Consider the following 20445-nt stretch of genomic DNA (forward strand, 5'->3'; position numbering starts at 1 on the left):
AGCGTTAAGTTGCAAAAAGTTAGCGGCCATCCATTGTTTAATTTAATTAAGACACGCCTCCAGCTGACTACAATCCGGCGTGTTGGTCAGCTTTATGGGCATGTAGAGTTGGGTGTCATCAGCATAACAGTGAAAGCCAACACCGTATGTAGATGCTGAAGAGTGCAGGGGTAAGAACCGAACCCTGGGAAACTCCACACGTTACCTAACATACTCTGAGGTCACATTGTTATGGGAGACGCGCTGCATCCTGTCAGTAAGATAGAAGTTAAACCACGACAAGGCTAAGTTTGACATACCAATACGTGTTTTGATACGCTCTAATAAAATATTATGATCGACGGTATCGAAAGCAGCGCTAAAATCAAGAAGCAGCAACATGGATGACGCATCAGCATCCATCGTTAACAATAGATCATTAGTCATTTTTGCGAGGGCTGTCTCCGTAGAGTGATTTGCCCTGAAACCGGATTGAAAGGGTTCACAGAGATTATTAGAGGCTAAGTGTTCATTTAACTGGTGTGCACAATTTTTTGGGAGGATTTTCAAAATAAACGGAAGGTGGGACACCGGCGGGTAGTTAACCATGAAGTCAGGATCCAGGTTAGATCTTTTAAGGAGAGGATGAATAACCGCTTTTTTGAATCAGAATCAGAAACAGAAATGCTTTATTAATCCCCGAGGGGAAATAAAAATTTTGCTAGGGGATGCTAGGGGAACAGTGCCAGAGGAAAGTGAGAAATGTATGATATTTAGCACTGATGGTTCTTATATTACAAACAGTTCCTTGGTAAGTTTCCCAAGAAGTGGGAAGTGTCTATCATGTCATTTCTTTTTTTTTTTTTTTTTTGTCCTGTCCAGCTTCTCAGGCAAATCATATAGTTGATGTAGATGCCCATATCGGCTGTTCAGATTTCTATTTATTTATCGTTTCAAGTGATAGGCTGTATTTTATCCATAGGGCTTGTGCCAATAGATTATTCATGGTAACAACAACAATAATTGCACATTCAGTAAGTGTATTTGGTGTCAAACAGGAGAGAAAACTATATTTTCTTATAAAGAAAAGGATGCATTGTCATGTAAGCTCGCATTTATGCGTGTTTTGTTGGTATTGTTGTTTGGTATACCAAATGTATTTGTTTATTTCACTCGAAAATAAAGTGAAAAAAAGATAAGTGGTCATGTATGTTGTTAAATTTTTAATAGAACTGAAAGCGTACCATAGTTATATCGTGGTATAAATGATCCAGATCGTGATATACATTTTTTTCCGGATCGCCCAGAACTACAATTGACTTACAACAGCTTTAATCTATTCTGCTTTTACAAACCTCCTTTTTTGTAAAATACCTCTCCTTCCATCCAGATGTTGCTACCAAACTATCTCAAAGCCGATTTGCACGAACACAAACATTTTATAAACAGAATCGTTTGGTATTTTGTAGTTCGGTTAGTGTCTGGAATCATCAGAGGCCACTTTGTTTTGTCTTATATCTGTCATAACGTCCTGCAGGTTGCATGACATCGGCAGTGTGTTAAGTTGTCAGGAATTCATTGGGTTGGCATGTTTCTCTTCTGTTTCTATTCCCGGCTCTCCATAATTCAAACAGTATGCCGCCGAGATAGTCTGCGACTGACTGCAAGTAAACAGTGGAACACTTTTGGAACACATACAGAAACATGGCTGAGAAGATCACACATTGATCTGCAAACAGCATTTCAGGGAAACGATTATTGAACCCAGGCCGGCTTAGGTAGTGCTGTGCCAGAAGTCTGTTATTTTTAGTGAGAGACCAGGAAGCTCAATTTATCCTTTTGGAACATTGTAGCTCTCAAAACTCTACATATCCTCAGCATTATACGCAGCGCAAAGCCAAATGCTCTGAATTAGTAGTCTCGCGTGACAATAAGAGGTGTAACATTACTGCTGTATAGAGTATTTGTAATCAAAATGTTTCTGTACAAAACTTTAAGCGTGCTACATATTGAGTAAGGGACATTAAGTGTTTATGGGGTCACTTGTCTCAGGAAACAAATATGGTCCAGCTTTTGGCTAGCAGCATTCATAGCTAGTGACAGAGCCAGCAGCATGAAAAAACCTCTTCTGTGGTTAAAACCTTTTTTTTGGAACAGAACAAAGCCAAGTGGACACGATGAAAACAATGTGCCACCATAGTTCATTAGAGACGGAGAACGGGACTACAAACCAGAACTATTCTCTACTTAACCAATAATATATTTTACTTAAAAACTCATGCATACTTTTCAAACTCTTCAAACTCCTGTTGTAGGACAGATTCTCGACTTAAAGACCTCCATCCATCTTCTTCCGCTTATCCGAGGTCGGGTCACGGGGGCAACAGCCTAAGCAGGGAAACCCAGACTTCCCTCTCCCCAGCCACTTCGTCTAGCTCTTCCCGGGGGATCCCGATGCGTTCCCAGGCCAGCCGGGAGACATAGTCTTCCCAACGTGTCCTGGGTCTTCCCCGTGGCCTCCTACCGGTTGGACGTCCCCTAAACACCTCCCTAGGGAGGCGTTCGGGTGGCATCCTGACCAGATGCCCAAACCACCTCATCTTGCTCCTCTCGATGTGAAGGAGCAGCGGCTTTACTTTGAGCTCCTCCCGGATGGCAGAGCTTCTCACCCTATCTCTAAGGGAGAGCCCCGCCACACGGCGGAGGAAACTCATTTCGGCCACTTGTACCTGTGATCTTATCCTTTCGGTCATGACCCAAAGCTCATGACCATAGGTGAGGATGGGAACGTAGATCGACCGGTAAATTGAGAGCTTTGCCTTCCGGCTCAGCTCCTTCTTCACCACAACGGATCGGTACAACGTCCGCATTACTGAAGACGCCGCACCGATCCGCCTGTCGATCTCACAATCCACTCTTCCCTCACTCGTGAACAAGACTCCTAGGTACTTGAACTCCTCCACTTGGGGCAGGGTCTCCTCCCCAACCCGGAGATGGCATTCCACCCTTTTCCGGGCGAGAACCATGGACTCGGACTTGGAGGTGCTGATTCTCATTCCGGTCGCTTCACACTGGCTGCAAACCGATCCAGTGTGAGCTGAAGATCCCGGTCAGATGAAGCCATCAGGACCACATCATCTGCAAAAAGCATAGACCTAATCCCGCGACCACCAAACCGGAACCCCTCAACGCCTTGACTGCGCCTAGAAATTATGTCCATAAAAGTTATGAACAGAATCGGTGACAAAAGACAGCTTTGGCGGAGTCCAACCCTCACTGGAAATGTGTTCGACTTACTGCCGGCAATGCGGACCAAGCTCTGGCACTGATCGTACAGGGAGCGGATCGCCACAACAAGACAGTCCGATACCCCATACTCTGAGCACTCCCCACAGTACTTCCCGAGGGACACGGTGGAATGCCTTCTCCAAGTCCACAAAGCACATTTAGACTGGTTGGGCAAACTCCCATGCACCCTCAAGAACCCTGCCAAAAGTATAGAGCTGGTCCACAATTCCACGACCAGGACGAAAACCAAACTGTTCCTCCTGAATCCGAGGTTCGATTATCCGGCGTAGCCTCCTCTCCAGTACACCTGAATAAACCTTACCGGGACGGCTGAGGAGTGTGATCCCACGATAGTATGAACACACCCTCCGGTCCCCCTTCTTAAAGAGAGGAACCACCACCCCGGTCTGCCAATTCAGAGGTACCGCCCCCGATGTCCACGCGATGCTGCAGAGTCTTGTCAACCGAGACAGCCCCACAGCATCCAAAGCTATAAGGAACTCCGGGCGGATCTCATCCACCCCCGGAGCCTTGCCACCGAGGAGCTTTTTAACTACCTCAGCGACCTCAGCCCCAGAAATAGGAGAGTCCACCACAGATTCCCCAGGCACTGCTTCCTCATAGGAAGACGTGTTGGTGGGATTGAGGAGGTCTTCGAAGTATTCCTTCCACCTATCCACAACATCCGCAGTTGAGGTCAGCAGAGCACCATCCGCACCATACACGGTGTTGATAGTGCACTGCTTCCCCTTCCTGGGGCGGCGGACGGTGGTCCAGAATTGCTTCGAAGCCGTCCGGAAGTCGTTTTCCATGGCTTCCCCGAACTCCTCCCTTGTCCGAGTTTTTGCCTCCGCGACCGCTGAAGCTGCACACCGCTTGGCCTGTCGGTACCTGTCCACTGCCTCCGGAGTCCCATGAGCCAAAAGGACCCGATAGGACTCCTTCTTCAGCTTGACGGTATCCCTCACCGCTGGTGTCCACCAAGGGGTTTTAGGATTGCCGCCCCGACAGGCACCAACTACCTTGCGGCCACAGCTCCGATCAGCCGCCTCGACTAAAGACAGGAACCGTTTATTTGGCTTGAATTACCTTTACATTACCTTTTTTTTGGTTTGATTTTATGTTACGAACAACAAAACTCAAGTTGCGGGCCACAAATGGCCCCTCTGGCCACGCTTTGGACACCCCTGAATTAGATAATCCAGAAAGGACCAAATCCTTAAGGGGAGAATCAAAACAAAATTGGAATCGGAAAAATCATCTCGTTTTACTAGATAAAAGTAATTATATTTTGGTAAATAGTAGAAATTTTACGAGGACAAAGTTGCAATTTTTACATAATGAATATGGTAATATTATGTTAAGTTGTAGTTTTACAATATTTTATTGACCTGCCAGAACTCATTTTTCATGTTTAATGTTTGTAATTATTATAGCTGTTTACGCAAAAGCTAAGCAGATTAGTGTTTTGCATTTTGTTTCCTTTTTACCGTATACCCAAAATTGATTCAGCAATGATGATGGCGTACCGTTACACACCTAATGACAGTTCAAACAGATTTTTTTATTTAAATCCTGAAAACACATATTGTGCATTTGCATAAGAGCACTGTGCATCCAGCTGTTAAGGAGCAATTACAAACCCCATTTCCATATGAGTTGGGAAATTGTGTTAGATGTAAATATAAACGGAATACAATGATTTGCAAATCATTTTCAACCCATATTCAGTTGAATATGCTTCAAATACAACATATTTGATGTTCAAACTGATAAACTTTTTTCTTTTTTGCAAATAATCATTAACTTTAGAATTTGATGTCAGCAACACGTGACAAAGAAGTTGGAAAAGGTGGCAATAAATACTGATAGATTTGAGGAATGCTCATCAAACACTTATTTGGAACATCCCACTGGTGTGCAGTCTAATTGGGAACAGGTGGGCGCCATGATTGGGTATAAAACAGCTTCCCAAAAAATGCTCAGTCTTTCACAAGGAAGGATGGGGCGAGGTACACACTTTTGTCCACAACTGCGTGCGCAAATATTCAAACAGTTTAAGAACAACGTTTCTCAAAGTGCAATTGCAAGAAATGTAGAGATTTCAACATCTATTGTCCATAATATCATCAAAAGGTGCAGAGAATCTGGAGAAATCACTCAACGTAAGCGGCATGGCCGGAAACCGACATTGAATGACCATGACCTTCGATCCCTCAGATGGGACTGTATCAAAAACCGACATCAATCTCTAAAGGATATCACCACATGGGCTCAGGAACACTTCAGAAAACCACTGTCACTAAATACAGTTTGTTGCTACATCTGTAAGTGCAAGTTAAAGCTTTACTATGCAAAGCGAAAGCCATTTATCAACAACATCCAGAAACGCCTCCGGCTTCTCTGGGCCCGAGATCATATAAGATGGACTGATGCAAAGTGGAAAAGTGTTCTGTGGTCTGACAAGGCCACATTTCAAAATTTTTGGGGAAATATTTGATATCGTGTCATCCGGACCACAGGGGAAGCGAACCATCCAGACTGTTATCGATGCAAAGTTCAAAAGCCAGCATCTGTGATGGTATGGGGGTGCATTAGTGCCCAAGGCATGGGTAACTTACACATCTGTGAAGGCACCATTAATGCTGAAAGGTACATACAGGTTTTGGAACAACATATGCTGCCATCTAAGCGCCGTCTTTTTCATGGATGCCCCTGCTTATTTCAGCAAGACAATGCCAAGCCACATTCAGCATTTGTTACAACAGCGTGGCTTCGTAAAAAAAGAGTGCAGGTATGTGGAGAGGCGGAGAGGCGGGGCGTACCGGGAGCGACGCCGCTGCAATCAAATTCAGGTGCGTGGCTCACACACCGGGAAATTATTAACATCCCTCCTGACAATGTGAGGCGGAGAAGGAGAGAACAAGGGGAAGGAGTTGGAGAGTCCGCGGCACATGCAGCGCAAGAGCGACAGGGAGAAGACGGCGACGGCGGAAGCGACCGAAGAGCGAGCAGCAGAGGAAGAGCTGAAAAGCAACCCGGCAAAAGACTTGATTTATTGAAAGAATAAACAAAAGTCAAACCTGCTCGGGCAAAATGTCCTTTCTTGGTGGTCAGTGGAAACCGCACGACAGCAAAAGTCTGTCACAGTGTACTTTCCTGGCCCGCCTGCAGTCCAGACCTGTCTCCCATCCAAAATTTGTGGCGCATTATGAAGTGTAAAATACAACAGCTCTACATAAAACAAGAATGGGAAAGAATTCCACTTTCAAAGCTTCAACAATTAGTTTTCTCAGTCCCCAAACGTTTATTGAGTGTTGTTAAAAGAGAAAGGGATGTAACACAGTGGTGAACATGCCCTTTCCCAACTACTTTCGTACGTGTTGCAGCAATGAGATTTGAAGTTAATTATTATTTGCAAAAGAAAAATAAAGTTTATGAGTTTGAACATCAAATATCTCGTCTTTGTAGTGCATTCAATTAAATATGGGTTGAAAATGATTTGCAAATCATTGTATTCCATTTATATTTACATATAACACAATTTCCCAACTCATGTAGAAACAGAGTTTGTACATTGATATGTGTTAGTGTGGATATTGTATTGTATAGTCCCAAAAGTGCAAGGGGAAACAGTCATTACAGTGTACGGTAAGCTCAACTGCAGGGGAAAAGTCTTGCTGACGTGTAACATAGTTGTTGTTTGTGTGCAGGTGCGGAAGTGCTCCTCTGGATCACATCTCACTAAACCGTCTGTCCAATATGAGGAAGAGATACAGGTAATAGTCAAGATTGTTTTCCCAAATAATGTCTGATCCAAAAACATCCTTGTTTTGATCTAAACTTTACCTAAAGACATGTTGTTTTGCTCTGTACTTAATATGAAACATGCATACATTTCGGTTCTGACGTTAACACCCGTGGCTGGGAATGCATTTTGCGCTTTAAAAAATGTATTCAAAACCATCGTTTTTGCAGGGTAGACTTGTAAAACGTACTACCTCATGGGTTTTTAAAAACAAGTTGCACAAGTTTGAATTTGTTGATAATATCCTCTAAAACAGGCACTGCTCCAGTTCATACTGAAGTCACCTACAGCAGTGGTTCTCAACCTTTTTTCAGTGATGTACCCCCTGTGAACATTTTTTTAATTCAAGTACTCCCTAATCAGAGCAAAGCATTTTTGGTTGAAAAAAAGAGATAAAAAAGTAAAACACAGCACTATGTCATCAGTTTCTGATTTTTTAAATTGTATAACAGTGCAAAATATTGCTCATTTGTAGTGGTCTTTCTTGAACAATTTGGAAAAAAATATATAAAAATATATAAAATTTGTTGAAGAATAAACAAGTGATTAAATTATAAATAAAGATTTCTACACATAGAAGAAATCATCATCTTAAAGTGCCCTCTTTGGGGATTGTAATAGAGATCCATCTGGTTTCATGAACTTAATTCTAAACATTTCTTCACAAAAAAAGAAATCTTTAACATCAATCATCATGAAACATGTCCACAAAAAAATCTAGCTGTCAACACTGAATATTGCATTGTTGCATTTCTTTTCACAGTTTATGAACTTACATTCATATATTGTTGAAGTATTATTCAATAAATATATTTAAAAATGATTTTTTAATTGTTGCTATTTTTAGAATATTTTTAGAAAATCTCACGTACCCCTCGGCATACCTTTAAGTACCCCCAGGGGTACGTGTACCCCCATTTGAGAACCACTGACCTACAGTAAATCTTCTAAGAAGTGGTGCTGAAGGTTTTAAAAGTTATTTTAAATTTAAAAACACAAGCCTTATTTCATCTTGTTTGTAGGACTGTATACCATCCATCCATCCATCCATCCATCCATCTTCTTCCGCTTATCTGAGGTCGGGTCGCGGGGGCAGCAGCCTAAGCAGGGAAGCCCAGGCTTTCCTCTCCCCAGCTACTTCGTCCAGCTCTTCCCGGGGTATCCCGAGGCGTTCCTAGGCCAGCCAGGAGACGTAGTCTTCCCAATGTGTCCTGGGTCTTCCCCGTGGACTCCTAGCGGTTGGACGTGCCCTTAACACCTCCATAGGGAGGTGTCCGGGTGGCATCCTGACCTGATGCCCGAACCACCTCATCTGGCTCCTCTCGATGTGGAGGAGCAGCAGCTTTACTTTGAGGGAGAGCCCCGCCACCCAGCGGAGGAAACAAATTTCGGCCGCTTGTACCCGTGAACTTGTCCTTTCAGTCATAGCCCAAAGCTCATGACCATAGGTGAGGATGGGAACGTAGATCGACCGGTAAATTGAGAATTTTGCCTTTCGGCTCAGCTTCTTCTTCACCACAAAGGATCGATACAGCGTCCGCATTACTGAAGACGCCACACCGATAGGAATGTATACCAAGTATTGATTTTTTTTTACCAGTGCCTGATTGTGTCAGTACACGATGACCGTTAAAGTTCTGGACAAATGATGTGGCTATTAGTATTGTTAATCCAGCTAGCCGTTAAGTAATTATAACACCACTGTCAAAAGCAGACCAATGCACTTAAACTAACGAAGCTCTGCATAATAAGGAACACAGACAAGTGCAACCTAAAAATATACTGGGAATAATCAAAAATAATGACAAACAAGGTGCTTTTAGTCACAATATTGTCTTAATTTAATACATATAAATGAATCCTGTACAATATACAATTGTAGTCAAAAGTTTACATACACTTGTAAAGACCATAATGTCTTGGCTGTCTTGAGTTTCCAATAATTTCTACAACTCTTATGTATTGTGATAGAGTGATTGGAGCACATTCTTGTTTGTCACAAAAATTATTCATGAAGTTTGGTTCTTTTATGAATTTATTATGGATCTACCGAAAATGTGACCAAATTTTCTGGGTCAAAAGTATACATACAGAAATGTTAATATATGGTTAGATGTCCCTTGGCAAGTTTCACTGCAAAAAGGTGCTTTTGGTAGCCATCCACAAGCTTTTGGTTGAATTTATGACCACTTCTCTTAACAAAATTGGTGCAGTTCAGCTAAATGTGTTGGTTTTCTGACATGGACTTGTTTTTCTTCAATGTCCACATGTTCTCAATGGGATTTAAGGCAATACTTTGAAAAGGCCATTCTAAAACCTTAATTCTAGCCTGATATAGCCATTCCTTTTTTGGATGTGTTTGGGGTCATTGTCTTGTTGGAACACCCAACTGCACCCAAGACCCTACCCCTGGGCTGTTGATTTTAGGTTGTCCTGAAGAATTTGGAGGTAATCCTCCTTTGTCATTGTCCCATTTACTCTCGGTAAAGCACCAGTTTCATTGGCGGCAAAACAGGCCCATGAGTGGTAGGAATGGTGTTTCCGGGATTAAAGGCCTCACCTTTTCTCCTCCAAATATATTGCTAGGTATTGTGGCCAAATTGCTCAATTATTGTTTCATCTAACCACAGAACTTTCCTCCAGAAAGTCTTATCTTTGTTCATGTGATCAGCAGCAAACTTTAGACAAGCCTTAAAGTGTTGTTTCTGAAGCAAGAGCTTCTTGCATGGTAGCCTCTCAGTCCATGGCGATGCAAAACACACTTGACTGTGGAAACTGACACCTGTGTTCCAGCAGCTTCCTGCTTTTTGGTGGTTTTCGGTTGACTCTTGATCATCCTGACCAATTTTCTCTGAGCGCCAGGTGATAAGTTGCGTTTGCTTCCTGATCGTGGCAGTGACAAAACTGTGCCATGCACTTTATACTTACGAACAATTGTATGCACAGTTGCTCTTGGGTCCTTAAAATGCTTTGTAATAGCACCAAGTGACTTTCCTGGCTTGTTCAAGTCAATGATTCGTTTTTTCAGATCTGTGCTGAGTTCCTTTGACTTTCCCATTATCACGTTTGTAACCGAGTCTAATGACTGCATCACATGAGCCCTATTTAAATGGGCTCAGAGAAGTCAACAGGTGTGGTCAATCATAATCACTCGCATGAATTTAAGAGGCCATGCCATGATGCTAATTTGATTTGATTGTAACTTTTCTGCATCACCAAAATGTATATTGTATGTTGCTGTATGTATACTTTTGACCCATCAGATTTTGTCACATTTTCAGTAGACCCATAATAAATTCATAAATGTAAATGGGTTATACTTGTATAGCGCTTTTCTACCCCTTTTCAAGGAGCCCAAAGCGCTTTGACAGTATTTCCACATTCACCCATTCACACACACATTCACACACAGATGGCGTGAGCTGCCATGCAAGGCGCTCACCAGGACCCATCAGGAGCAAGGGTGAAGTGCCTTGCCCAAGGACACAACGGACGTGACTAGAATGGTAGAAGGTGGGGATTAAACCAGCAACCCATAGATTTCTGTCTTGGCCAATCTCCCAACCGCGCCACGCCGGTTGGGAAAGTTAAGTCCAATCTTAAAAAAATTCATAAACCCAACTTTATGAATGTTTTTTGTGACAAACAAGTATGTGCTCCAATCACTCTATCACAAAAAAATTAGAGTTATAAAAAATTTGAAAACTCAAGAGTCATGACATTATGTTCTTTACAAGCGTATGTAAACTATTGACACGACTGCATGTATGTGCAACCCTCCATCTAATGTAACAATGAGGACAAAACAACTACACTCAACCATGTAACACACAATATAAATTCACCCGCATAAGTTTAAAACAATAATAATAATTAGCAAGGCAATGAAGTGAAAGACTTAAGAGTTCAGTGTCAGTTTGAAGTGGATGCCACAAATCAATGAAGGCTGCGTAAAGCTTTGGGCACACAGACTTTTGTGATTTTGGACTAAATTGCAAACTGGATAAGATCTTGGCGACGCCGTTTGCTCTACATGGCAAAGTGTGATGAATTTGAGGACCACAAGTAGACGGTTACAGTGACAAGTTTAAAAAAATGTTGCTTGCTTAACCACAAACATCCTAATCAGCATTGTTTCTCCTGGCTCCAAATTCCTTCCCTGTCTTTTGTGGATACACACTTGTTTTATTTTTTTTACATTTTTTGGACTGAGTGGCTGTGTTATCGTGATAACACTCTGCAAGAGCACCAAGGTCACAGAATGAAGCCACTCTTCCGGCTTACACTCGCGCACACACACACACACACGGGCACACAAACACGCACGCACGCACGCACGCACGCAGAAGACATCCACGGAAAATAAAAGCCATACACATGTACCCTAACCCCACCTCTTCGTCGTGTTACCCCTTGGTAATAATATGAAGTTCTATCCATCCACCCATCCGATGTTTGAATGTACAATAACCAAGATGGTACAGTATTTTAAAACCAGGGCAAACTTATGGCGAAAATTTAATCGAAAAATGCATGATACGAAAAGTTTGGTGCATGAAAACCGCTCTACTTTAGAGTTCAAGAGGGGTGATGTGTTGAAGAGGGGTGATGTGTTGTAGTGTCAGTGCTCAATATTAATGTTTGTGTTTTATTGACAGAAACGGCCTTGGACCGTCGAAAGAAGGAGAGGCTCAGTACTCTGTGGTTCATTGCACTGGCTATATCAAAGCATGGCCCCCTGCAGGTAAACAAATACTTGTGAACACACACTTATGTCTGTGCTGCAGTCTGTGCTCCGTTTTGGCTCTTGTTCACCACAAACCCTAATACACTGAGAGTCCCTGTAATGAAAAGCAGGCTATGCATAGCTTATTGATCAGCATGCAGATTGAAGTAAAGATTCGTAACAACCTGGTCCCTGGTGTGTGAGCTTATTTTAGTATCTTTTCAAAATATATAGTCCAAATAGGTTGTGCTCTGAATAAGTAAAAAACAACAATCCAATCTCACTGTTCTCATGTAGACTCTCTTGCTGGTACATTTATGACATGACATAATCAATATTTGCTTTAATATGTACTGTAGCTCTTGGGCACAGGGTAGTATTTTCAGCTTTTGATTACAAATGAGGTCACATGTTTTTTCTAAAACAAGCTATGTTCTTTTTACCATAAGTTTGTATATTGTTCGGATTTTATACCGATACAAATACCAACATTCTTTACCAATACCTCTATTTATCGGTACTCTTATTGGTCCATTCATCCATTTCCTACCGCTTGACTAAATGTAATTTGGAGTAAATAACGATGTTCAAAGATGAGTTTTTATGACAATATTTATTAACACAAGGGAAGCTAACACCAGCAACATCATGTACATGATTTCACTGCATGAAAACACCTGCCATGTAAGCCTTAGGCTAGTATGTTAAGTCCCAGCTCACTCAGTCAACTCTTTAATTATTCCTCAATGTATTTATTTATGTATTTATGGCATCACGGTGAAACGGGTTAATGCATGTGCCTCACAATACTAAGGTCCTGATTAGTCCTGAATTCAATCCCGGGCTCGGGGTCTTTCTGTGTGGAGTTTGCATGTTCTCCCCGTGACTGCGTGGGTTCCCTACGGGTACTGCGGCTTTTTCCCACTTCCAAAGACATGCACCTGGGGATAGGTTAATTGGCAACACTAAATTGGCCCTAGTGTGTGAATGTTAGTGTGAATGGCGACTTGTCCAGGGTGTAAAGCCTACCGCCCAAATGCAGCTGAGATAGGCTCCAGCACCCCTTCGCGATCCCAAAAGGGACAAGCGGTAGAAAATGAATGGATGGATGGATGTATTTATTTATATTTGTCATTACCAGCTCCATCACAAAACTTTTTTAAGATTTATGAGTGGAGGGTCTTCGATTTTGTCTGGGACGACGACAAGCCAGAAAAGATCAAAAGAAAGGTTTTGTACAATGAATACGAATATGGGTGTCTGAAACTTCTTAACCTTGACACTTTGTGTCTGTCTTTAAAAGCATCAATTGTTCCAAAGATGTATCTAAACACTGAGTGGTACATAAGTATTCTGTTGGACAAAAAACATGTACTGTATCATAAGAAATTATATCCTTTTTTTACAAGTGATGCCCTCCCATTTTCCTATTGTAGAGAGACTGCTGGGAAACATTGCGGCGTTCATAAAGGAAACAATCCATTCATGGTGGTGTTTTCAATTTTATGTGCCAGAAAAAAAGAGATGACATTTTGCAGCAGATAATATGAAATAACTCTAATATTGTACTAGATGGAAAGCCTTTATTTTGGAAAAATATGTTTGAAAGAGGAATCATTTTTGTCAATGACATTGTCAATGAGAATCTTAAGATTATGGAGTATGATGAATTTAGAACTATGTATGGTGATGCTTGTTCTAGTTTTTCATTTAATCAAATAACTGGAGTAATTTGGACAACATGGAAACAAATAATTAATTATGGATGACGTGTCACAGTGGGAGAGTGGCCATGCGCAACCCGAAGGGTCCCTGCTTCAATCCCCACCTAGTACCAACCTCGTCACGTCCGTTGTGTCCTGAGCAAGACACTTCACCCTTGCTCCTGATGGGTACTGGTTAGCGCCTTGCATGGCAGCTCCTTCCATCAGTGTGTGAATGTGTGTGTGAATGCGTAAATGTGGAAGTAGTGTCAAAGCGCTTTGAGTACCTTGTAGGTAGAAAAGCGCTTTACAAGTACAACCCATTTATCATTTATTTATTTAACTACTAAATTATTAGATTGTAAACCTCCAATAAGAAATTCATGTAGGCAAAAAGGAACTAAAATAAATATAAAAATATGTTTTTTTTTATTTAGAAAGAAATCTCTGAACGCGGACCCATATAACACATATGGGAAATGGGAGGACTTTTTTGACTGCCCGTTGCCGTTAATCTACAAAACTACTATCAAAGTGCAAAATCGTTATTTTCAAATTAAAATTATTTATAACTTCTTACCCATAGGAAAAAAATTAAAAAGTATGAATAATTTGAAATATGACAGAGTCAGATGATTGCCAATTTTGTTGTCATAATTCTGAATCCACCCTGCATTTGTTTTTGTATTGTCATATTGTGTCTTCGTTTTGGGTGGAAGTTGAAAAAATGTGTTTAAGGATTGGTTTGTTTATGAAGCCTGGTGTGGTTTCTGTTATTTTAGGAGAGTTTATTGACAGTCATTATTTAGTCCATTTAATTATAGTACTCTGTAAAAGGTTTATTTTTATGGCCAAAAACAGATATTTATTTAGTATTACTTCCTTTAAAACATTTATTCAGAATTGTTTTACTTTAGAAAGTTATATGGTTGAAATCGATAATTGATAATTTTTTTGACAGACAGTGGAAAGAAAACTTTGGAATGTCTCAAAGTTTGATCAATAAGCTCTGTAGATTGATGGAAGGAGTTTTAAATTCGAAGGAAAAGACTGTTTGTGCCCGCTTCTGATGGAGGTTGCGAACCTCTACTTGCTATTTTTTGTGTATAGAGATATTACTAACCAGTTTGGAGTACACAGATGCAGCGTGAAAAGTTTGTTTCCGTTTTTTTTCTTTGCCTTGTTATATTCCTTCTTCATTATCTTTTGTCTCACTCGTTGGGAGTCCAAAAGAAACACCTACTGTACATTTCCTTCGCTACCTTTTAAAATAAATCTTGGTTTCTTTTTTTCTCCCATCGATGCACTTCAAAATGTTACGTTCTTTTACAAAACTCAAAACCAGTGAAGTTGGCATGTTGTGTAGTTTGTAAATAAAAACAGAATACAATGATTTTCAAATCCTTTTCAACTTATATTCAATTGAATTGACTGCAAAGACAAGATACTGTATTTGATGTTCGAACTGAAGAGATGTGAAATGTCCGAACACATTTTTTTTTTGCAAAAAAGTTGTCAGGGAGACATTTTTACCACTTTTATTTAACAAAACTCATTAAATGCTTGGGAACTGACGAGACCAATTTTTTAACCTTTTCAGGTGGAATTCTTTCCCATTCTTGCTTGATGTAAAGCTTAAGTTGTTCAACAGTCCGGGGTCTCCGTTGTCATATTTTAGGCTTCATATTGCACCACACATTTTCAATGGGAGACAGGTCTGGACGACAGGCAGGCCGGTCTAATATCCGCACTCTTTTACTTTGAAGCCACGAGGCTTGGCATTTTCCTCGCTGAAATAAGCGTCCATGATAATGTTGCTTGGATGGCAACACATGTTGCTCCAAAACCTGTATGTACCTTTCAGCGTTAATGTTGCATTCATAGATGTGTAAGTTACCCATGCCCTGGGCACTAATACACCCTCATACCATCACAGATGCTGGCTTTTGAACATTGCGCCTATAACAGTCCGGATGGTTCTTTTCCTCTTTGTTCCGGACGACACAGTGTCCACAGATTCCAAAAACAATTTGAAATGTGGACTTGTCAGGCCGGCCAGCACGGTGTGACATGGGTTAGTGCGTCTGCCTCGCAATACGAAGGTCCTGAGATCTTTCTGTCTCAAGTTTGCATGTTCTCCCCATGACTGCGTGGGTTTCCTCCGGGTACTCCGGCTTCCTCCCACCTCCAAAGACATGCACCTGGGGTTAGTTTGATTGGCAACACTAAATGGTCCCTAGTGTGTGAATGTGAGTGTAAATGTTGTCTGTCTATCTGTGTTGGCCCTGTGATGAGGTGGCGACTAGTCCAGGGTGTACCCCGCCTTCTGCACGAATGTAGCTGGGATGGGCTCCAGCATCCCCTGCGACCTTGAACGGGACAAGTGGTAGAAAATGGATGGATGGACTGTTCAGGCCACAGAACACTTTTCCACTTTTCATCTCTCCATTTTAGATGAGCTTGGGTCCAGTGAAGCCGGCGGCGTTTCTGGGTGTTGTTGATGAATGGCTTTTACTTTCTGTAGTACAGTTTTAACTTGCACTTACAGATGTAACGACAAACTGTAGTTACTGACAGTGGTTTCTGAGGTGTTCCTGAGGCCATGTGGGGACATCCTTTACACACTGATGTCAGTTTTTGATGCAGTAGCGCCTGAGGGATCAAAAGTCTGTAATATCATCGCTTACGTGCTGTGAGTTCTCCAGATTCTCTGAATCTTTTGATGTTATTACGGATCGTAGATGGTGAAATCTCCATATTCCTTGCAAAAGCTGGTTGAGTTCTTAAACTGTTAGACAATTTGCTCACGTATTTGTTCACAAAGTGGGGACTCTCGCCCCATCCCTGCTTGTGAATGACTGAGCATTTCATGGAAGCTGCTTTTATACCCAATCATGGCACCCCCTGTTCCTAATTAGCCTGTTCACCTGTGGGATGTTCCAAATAAGTGTTTGATTAACATTCCTCAACTTTCTCAGTTGTTTTTGCCACTTGTGCCAGTTTTTACGAAACATGTTGTAGGCATCAAATTCCAAATGAGCTAATATTTGCAAAAAATAACAATGTTTACCAGTTTGACCATTAAGTATCTTGTCTTTGCAGTCTATTCAATTGAATATAGATTGAAAGGGATTTGCAAATCACTGTATTCTGTTTTTATTTACAAACTACACAACGTGCAAACTTCTCTGGTTTTGTGTTTTGTAAAAGAACGTAACATTTCGAAGTTTTGTAATTTGTGAAGCAAATAAATAGTCTCCTCTTCATTCCATTTTTTGCCTTTGTTTTTATTGAACGAAATCTTCATTTGGGTTGTATCCCGCGCATTGAGACTGGCGCTTGCAGGATACAAAGGGTCCCCTGTGGCGGCACACACCCACTCGAGAGATCTGGTTTTCAATTCAGGTGTGTTAGTCTGACTTTTCAAAAACCGAACACAATCAGATTAAGGTGTTTCCATTGGTTTGCTAATGCCTTTTTAAAGCCAAACCATTTGAGAAATTGTATTAATTTAGTGCATGGACACATATGTGTCAATAGCACATGGCTGAAGGGGTGCCATTTTAATGAATCCCGCAGCGCAAGTCAAATGATCCAGGGAGGAAACACTAAAAAGAGCAAGTGAAAGTCATCTTACAGCAGGCTAGTGCTGAGTACGTAGCGGCAGCACGACAATACAGCATAAGAGAAAACTGTGACACTTTACAACAGGAGTCTCAAACTTGTGGCCCGCGGACCAATTGCGGCCCCTGAGATGATATTTTCTGAGTTTTATAAACACACCACTTTACTGTGGTGTGTGCGAAGCTGAACAAACCTACCAATCACGGTGGGGTATATGGCTCTTGGGGGCGGGACATTGACTGGGCTTGATGGAAGCAGAGAAACATTTCTCATTGAATAAATGTTACAGCAGGTTGCCTGGCTGGCAGCCTTGTTTCTAGGCAGAAGCGAACATTCGTCCCAGTGCGCTTCCAAAATAAGTTTTTAAAGTTGCTACCCAGCGGGACATTATATGTATGTGTTATCACTTACTGAGGACATACTTGCCAACCCTCCCGGATTTTCCGGGAGACTACCGAAAACCTCCTGGGACAAATTTTCTCCCGAAAATCTCCCGAAATTCAGGCAGAGCTGGAGGCCACGGCCCCTCCAGCTCCATGCGGACCTGGAGAGTCTGTTTTCACGTCCGCTTTCCCACAATATAAACAGCGTGCCTGCCCAATAACTTTATAACTGTAGAATGATCGAGGGCGAGTTCTTGGTTTCTTATGTGGGTTTATTGTTAGGCAGTTTCATTAACGTTTTCCCAGCGCGGTAACGACACACAACAACAGCACTCACGTTTTCGTCTACCGTAAAGCAGTTCGTCTGCCGTGAACAGCAATGTTGTGACACTCTTAAACAGGACAATACTGCCATCTACTGTATATGCATATGTGACGATAACATCTACGGCTTTTAGAGAGTGCAGTGCATAACTGCGCACACAACAAGGAGACGAAGCAGAATTAAATGGTGAATGGTTGTACTTGTATAGCGCTTTTCTACCCCTTTTTAAGGAGCCCAAAGCGCTTTGACAGTATTTCCACATTCACCAATTCACACACACATTCACACACTGATGGCGGGAGCTGCCATGCAAGGCGCTAACCAGGACCCGTCAGGAGCAAGGGTGAATTGTCTTGCCCAAGGACACAACGGACGTGACTAGAATGGTAGAAAGTGGTGTGTGAACCAGCAACCCTCAAATTGTTGGCACGGCCACTCTCCCAACTTCGCCACGCCGTCCCCCCAGAAGAACGAGGAAGATACAGCCATGGCGACGACGAGTAAGATGAAGAAATACGGTTGTAAGTTCCAAGCCGCTACTGCGATTGGACCTGGATAGCCTTTGGGCCATGCTAGGGAGAGATGGAAGATTCCAGACTATAGTGCATTTGATGAAAGCACTTTTGTGTGTGCCACACAGCAATGCATCATCAGAGAGGGTATTCAGCATGGTGAGAAAAATAGTGACAGAGAATAGAACAAGGATGGACAGTTTAACCCTTAACTCCACAATGAGTAGATGAATGTTATGTGTGTGTATATGTGTAAATAAATGAACACTGAAATATATATATACAGTGTATATATATATATATATATATATATATATATATATATATATATATATAGATATAGATATTGATATATGAAATACTTGACTTGGTGAATTATAGCTGTAAATATACTCCTCCCCTCTTAACCACGCACCCTCCCACCCCACCACACACACCACAGGCTGCACTTTCTCCAGCCCTGGTTTATTTATTTATATTATTCTGCACTCCCTGAATTTAGGTAAGCAGCCATTCAAATTAGAAATGACAACTTGAGGTTGTTTATTGATCGTTTCCACAATGAAATTGCTGTACTATAAGCACTAAGTGTGTACTTTTTTCTGTATACGTTCCTAATTGGGTTGGTTTAGGAAGTCCCTTAAGATTTTGAAAAAAATATTTGACTATTGGTATTTTTCATCCAGCAAACCGTTACGTAATTATGACACCTCTGTCGACAGCACACGTATTCACTTAAGTTGCCGCAGCTATGCATGATCAAGGATACGAACAAGTACAACCTGATAATCAGTTGTAAATAATCAAAAACAAGAAAACAAAATGTGTTGTGAAATAAAGCTTCATTTAATATAATTCAATTAATCCCTTGCAAAGAATTTTCCCACCCAACACTAGAGCGCACCCCTCCCTCTTACGTAACAATGAGGACGAAACACCAACAAAAAACCACGAACCACACAAAATAAAGCCAAGCAACGCCACCCAAAAACTTGTAACAAAACTTGTAAAAGTCCCTCAAAGTCACACACGATTAGCAAATTATGGCAATGCTAAAGAGTTCAGTGTCACTTTGAAATGGAACCAATTGCTTTACTCACGGGCCACGGCTACTGTGCATCCTCCTGGCATTAAGTGTCAAGCATACGGCAGTGCATTAATTTCACAGAGGCATCACATTCAACAAGAACAACTACTAATCATGGCAGGCTTCATGAAATACAACTACTATGGGACAAATGATGATGCAGAACCTTGTATTTTTCAGCCTGAATATACAGAAGAGGAGTTACATGTTTTAGAAGCTGAGTGATAAGCAGATCCAGCAAGTAGCACTGTTGTTAAGTGCTAAACAAGAAATAAAAACTGCAAACATAAAACAATCACTTACTGTATATCTGCTCTCACTCGTATTTCAACTGATGATGTGTTTATAGCTTCCAGTTTAGATAAAGGATTAATCACAATCCTCATGAAGGTTGAATAAAGAAAATAAATAAACAAGCCGCTTTTTGGCCATTTTCGGGTCTAAGTTGAATGTTAAAGTTTACCAACTTCTCAGTTTATGGCCACAACCTTCTACTAAACAACTGAAAGGCATGGATTATAATATATAATTATTAATTGTGAATGATTGGCTAAATTCTCAAAAAGTGCAGTTCCTCTTTAAATAAATGTCCATCCAACATTAAATGTATTGTATTTGTTAAACTCAGAGCACATTTTTACTATACTAAAACTTTTTTTTTTACAAAAGGAATACCTTGAACATGAACAATATTAAATACATGTATTATTATTACACATTTTTCACATCAGTTAGTAGTATTTTATAAACAATAACATAGTGCACATCTAAGACCCTTACTTACATGAGTGTACACACAGGCTTCACTTTATTTATTTTCTTATATTGATAAAGAAACTTGTTTCATTGTTTTGTTTATAGGAAGAAAATAGAATACATTCGGAAAATTTTAAATATGTGGATTATACTTGTGTTGTGTAATCAAACGGCATAAATCAAACGGATTTAAACCCTCTGAACTTTTGAATGTCTCTAGATTAAGTCAAGATGAGCTCACATATTCCTTACGC

General features: G+C 41.1%; 1 protein-coding gene across 1 annotated transcript in view; it reads left to right on the forward strand.

The window, feature by feature from the left end:
* The window catches only part of arnt2 (aryl-hydrocarbon receptor nuclear translocator 2), a 129064-nt gene that overhangs the window by 67119 nt on the left and 41500 nt on the right, over positions 1–20445 (forward strand). The window contains exons 7-8 of the mRNA XM_061884220.1: positions 6981–7046; positions 11734–11819. Coding sequence (XP_061740204.1) covers positions 6981–7046; positions 11734–11819 — 152 coding nt within the window. The remainder of the gene's footprint in view (positions 1–6980; positions 7047–11733; positions 11820–20445) is intronic.

The sequence above is a fragment of the Nerophis ophidion genome, linkage group LG02, assembly GCF_033978795.1.
Source record: "Nerophis ophidion isolate RoL-2023_Sa linkage group LG02, RoL_Noph_v1.0, whole genome shotgun sequence".
In the NCBI taxonomy this organism is placed as follows: domain Eukaryota; kingdom Metazoa; phylum Chordata; class Actinopteri; order Syngnathiformes; family Syngnathidae; genus Nerophis; species Nerophis ophidion.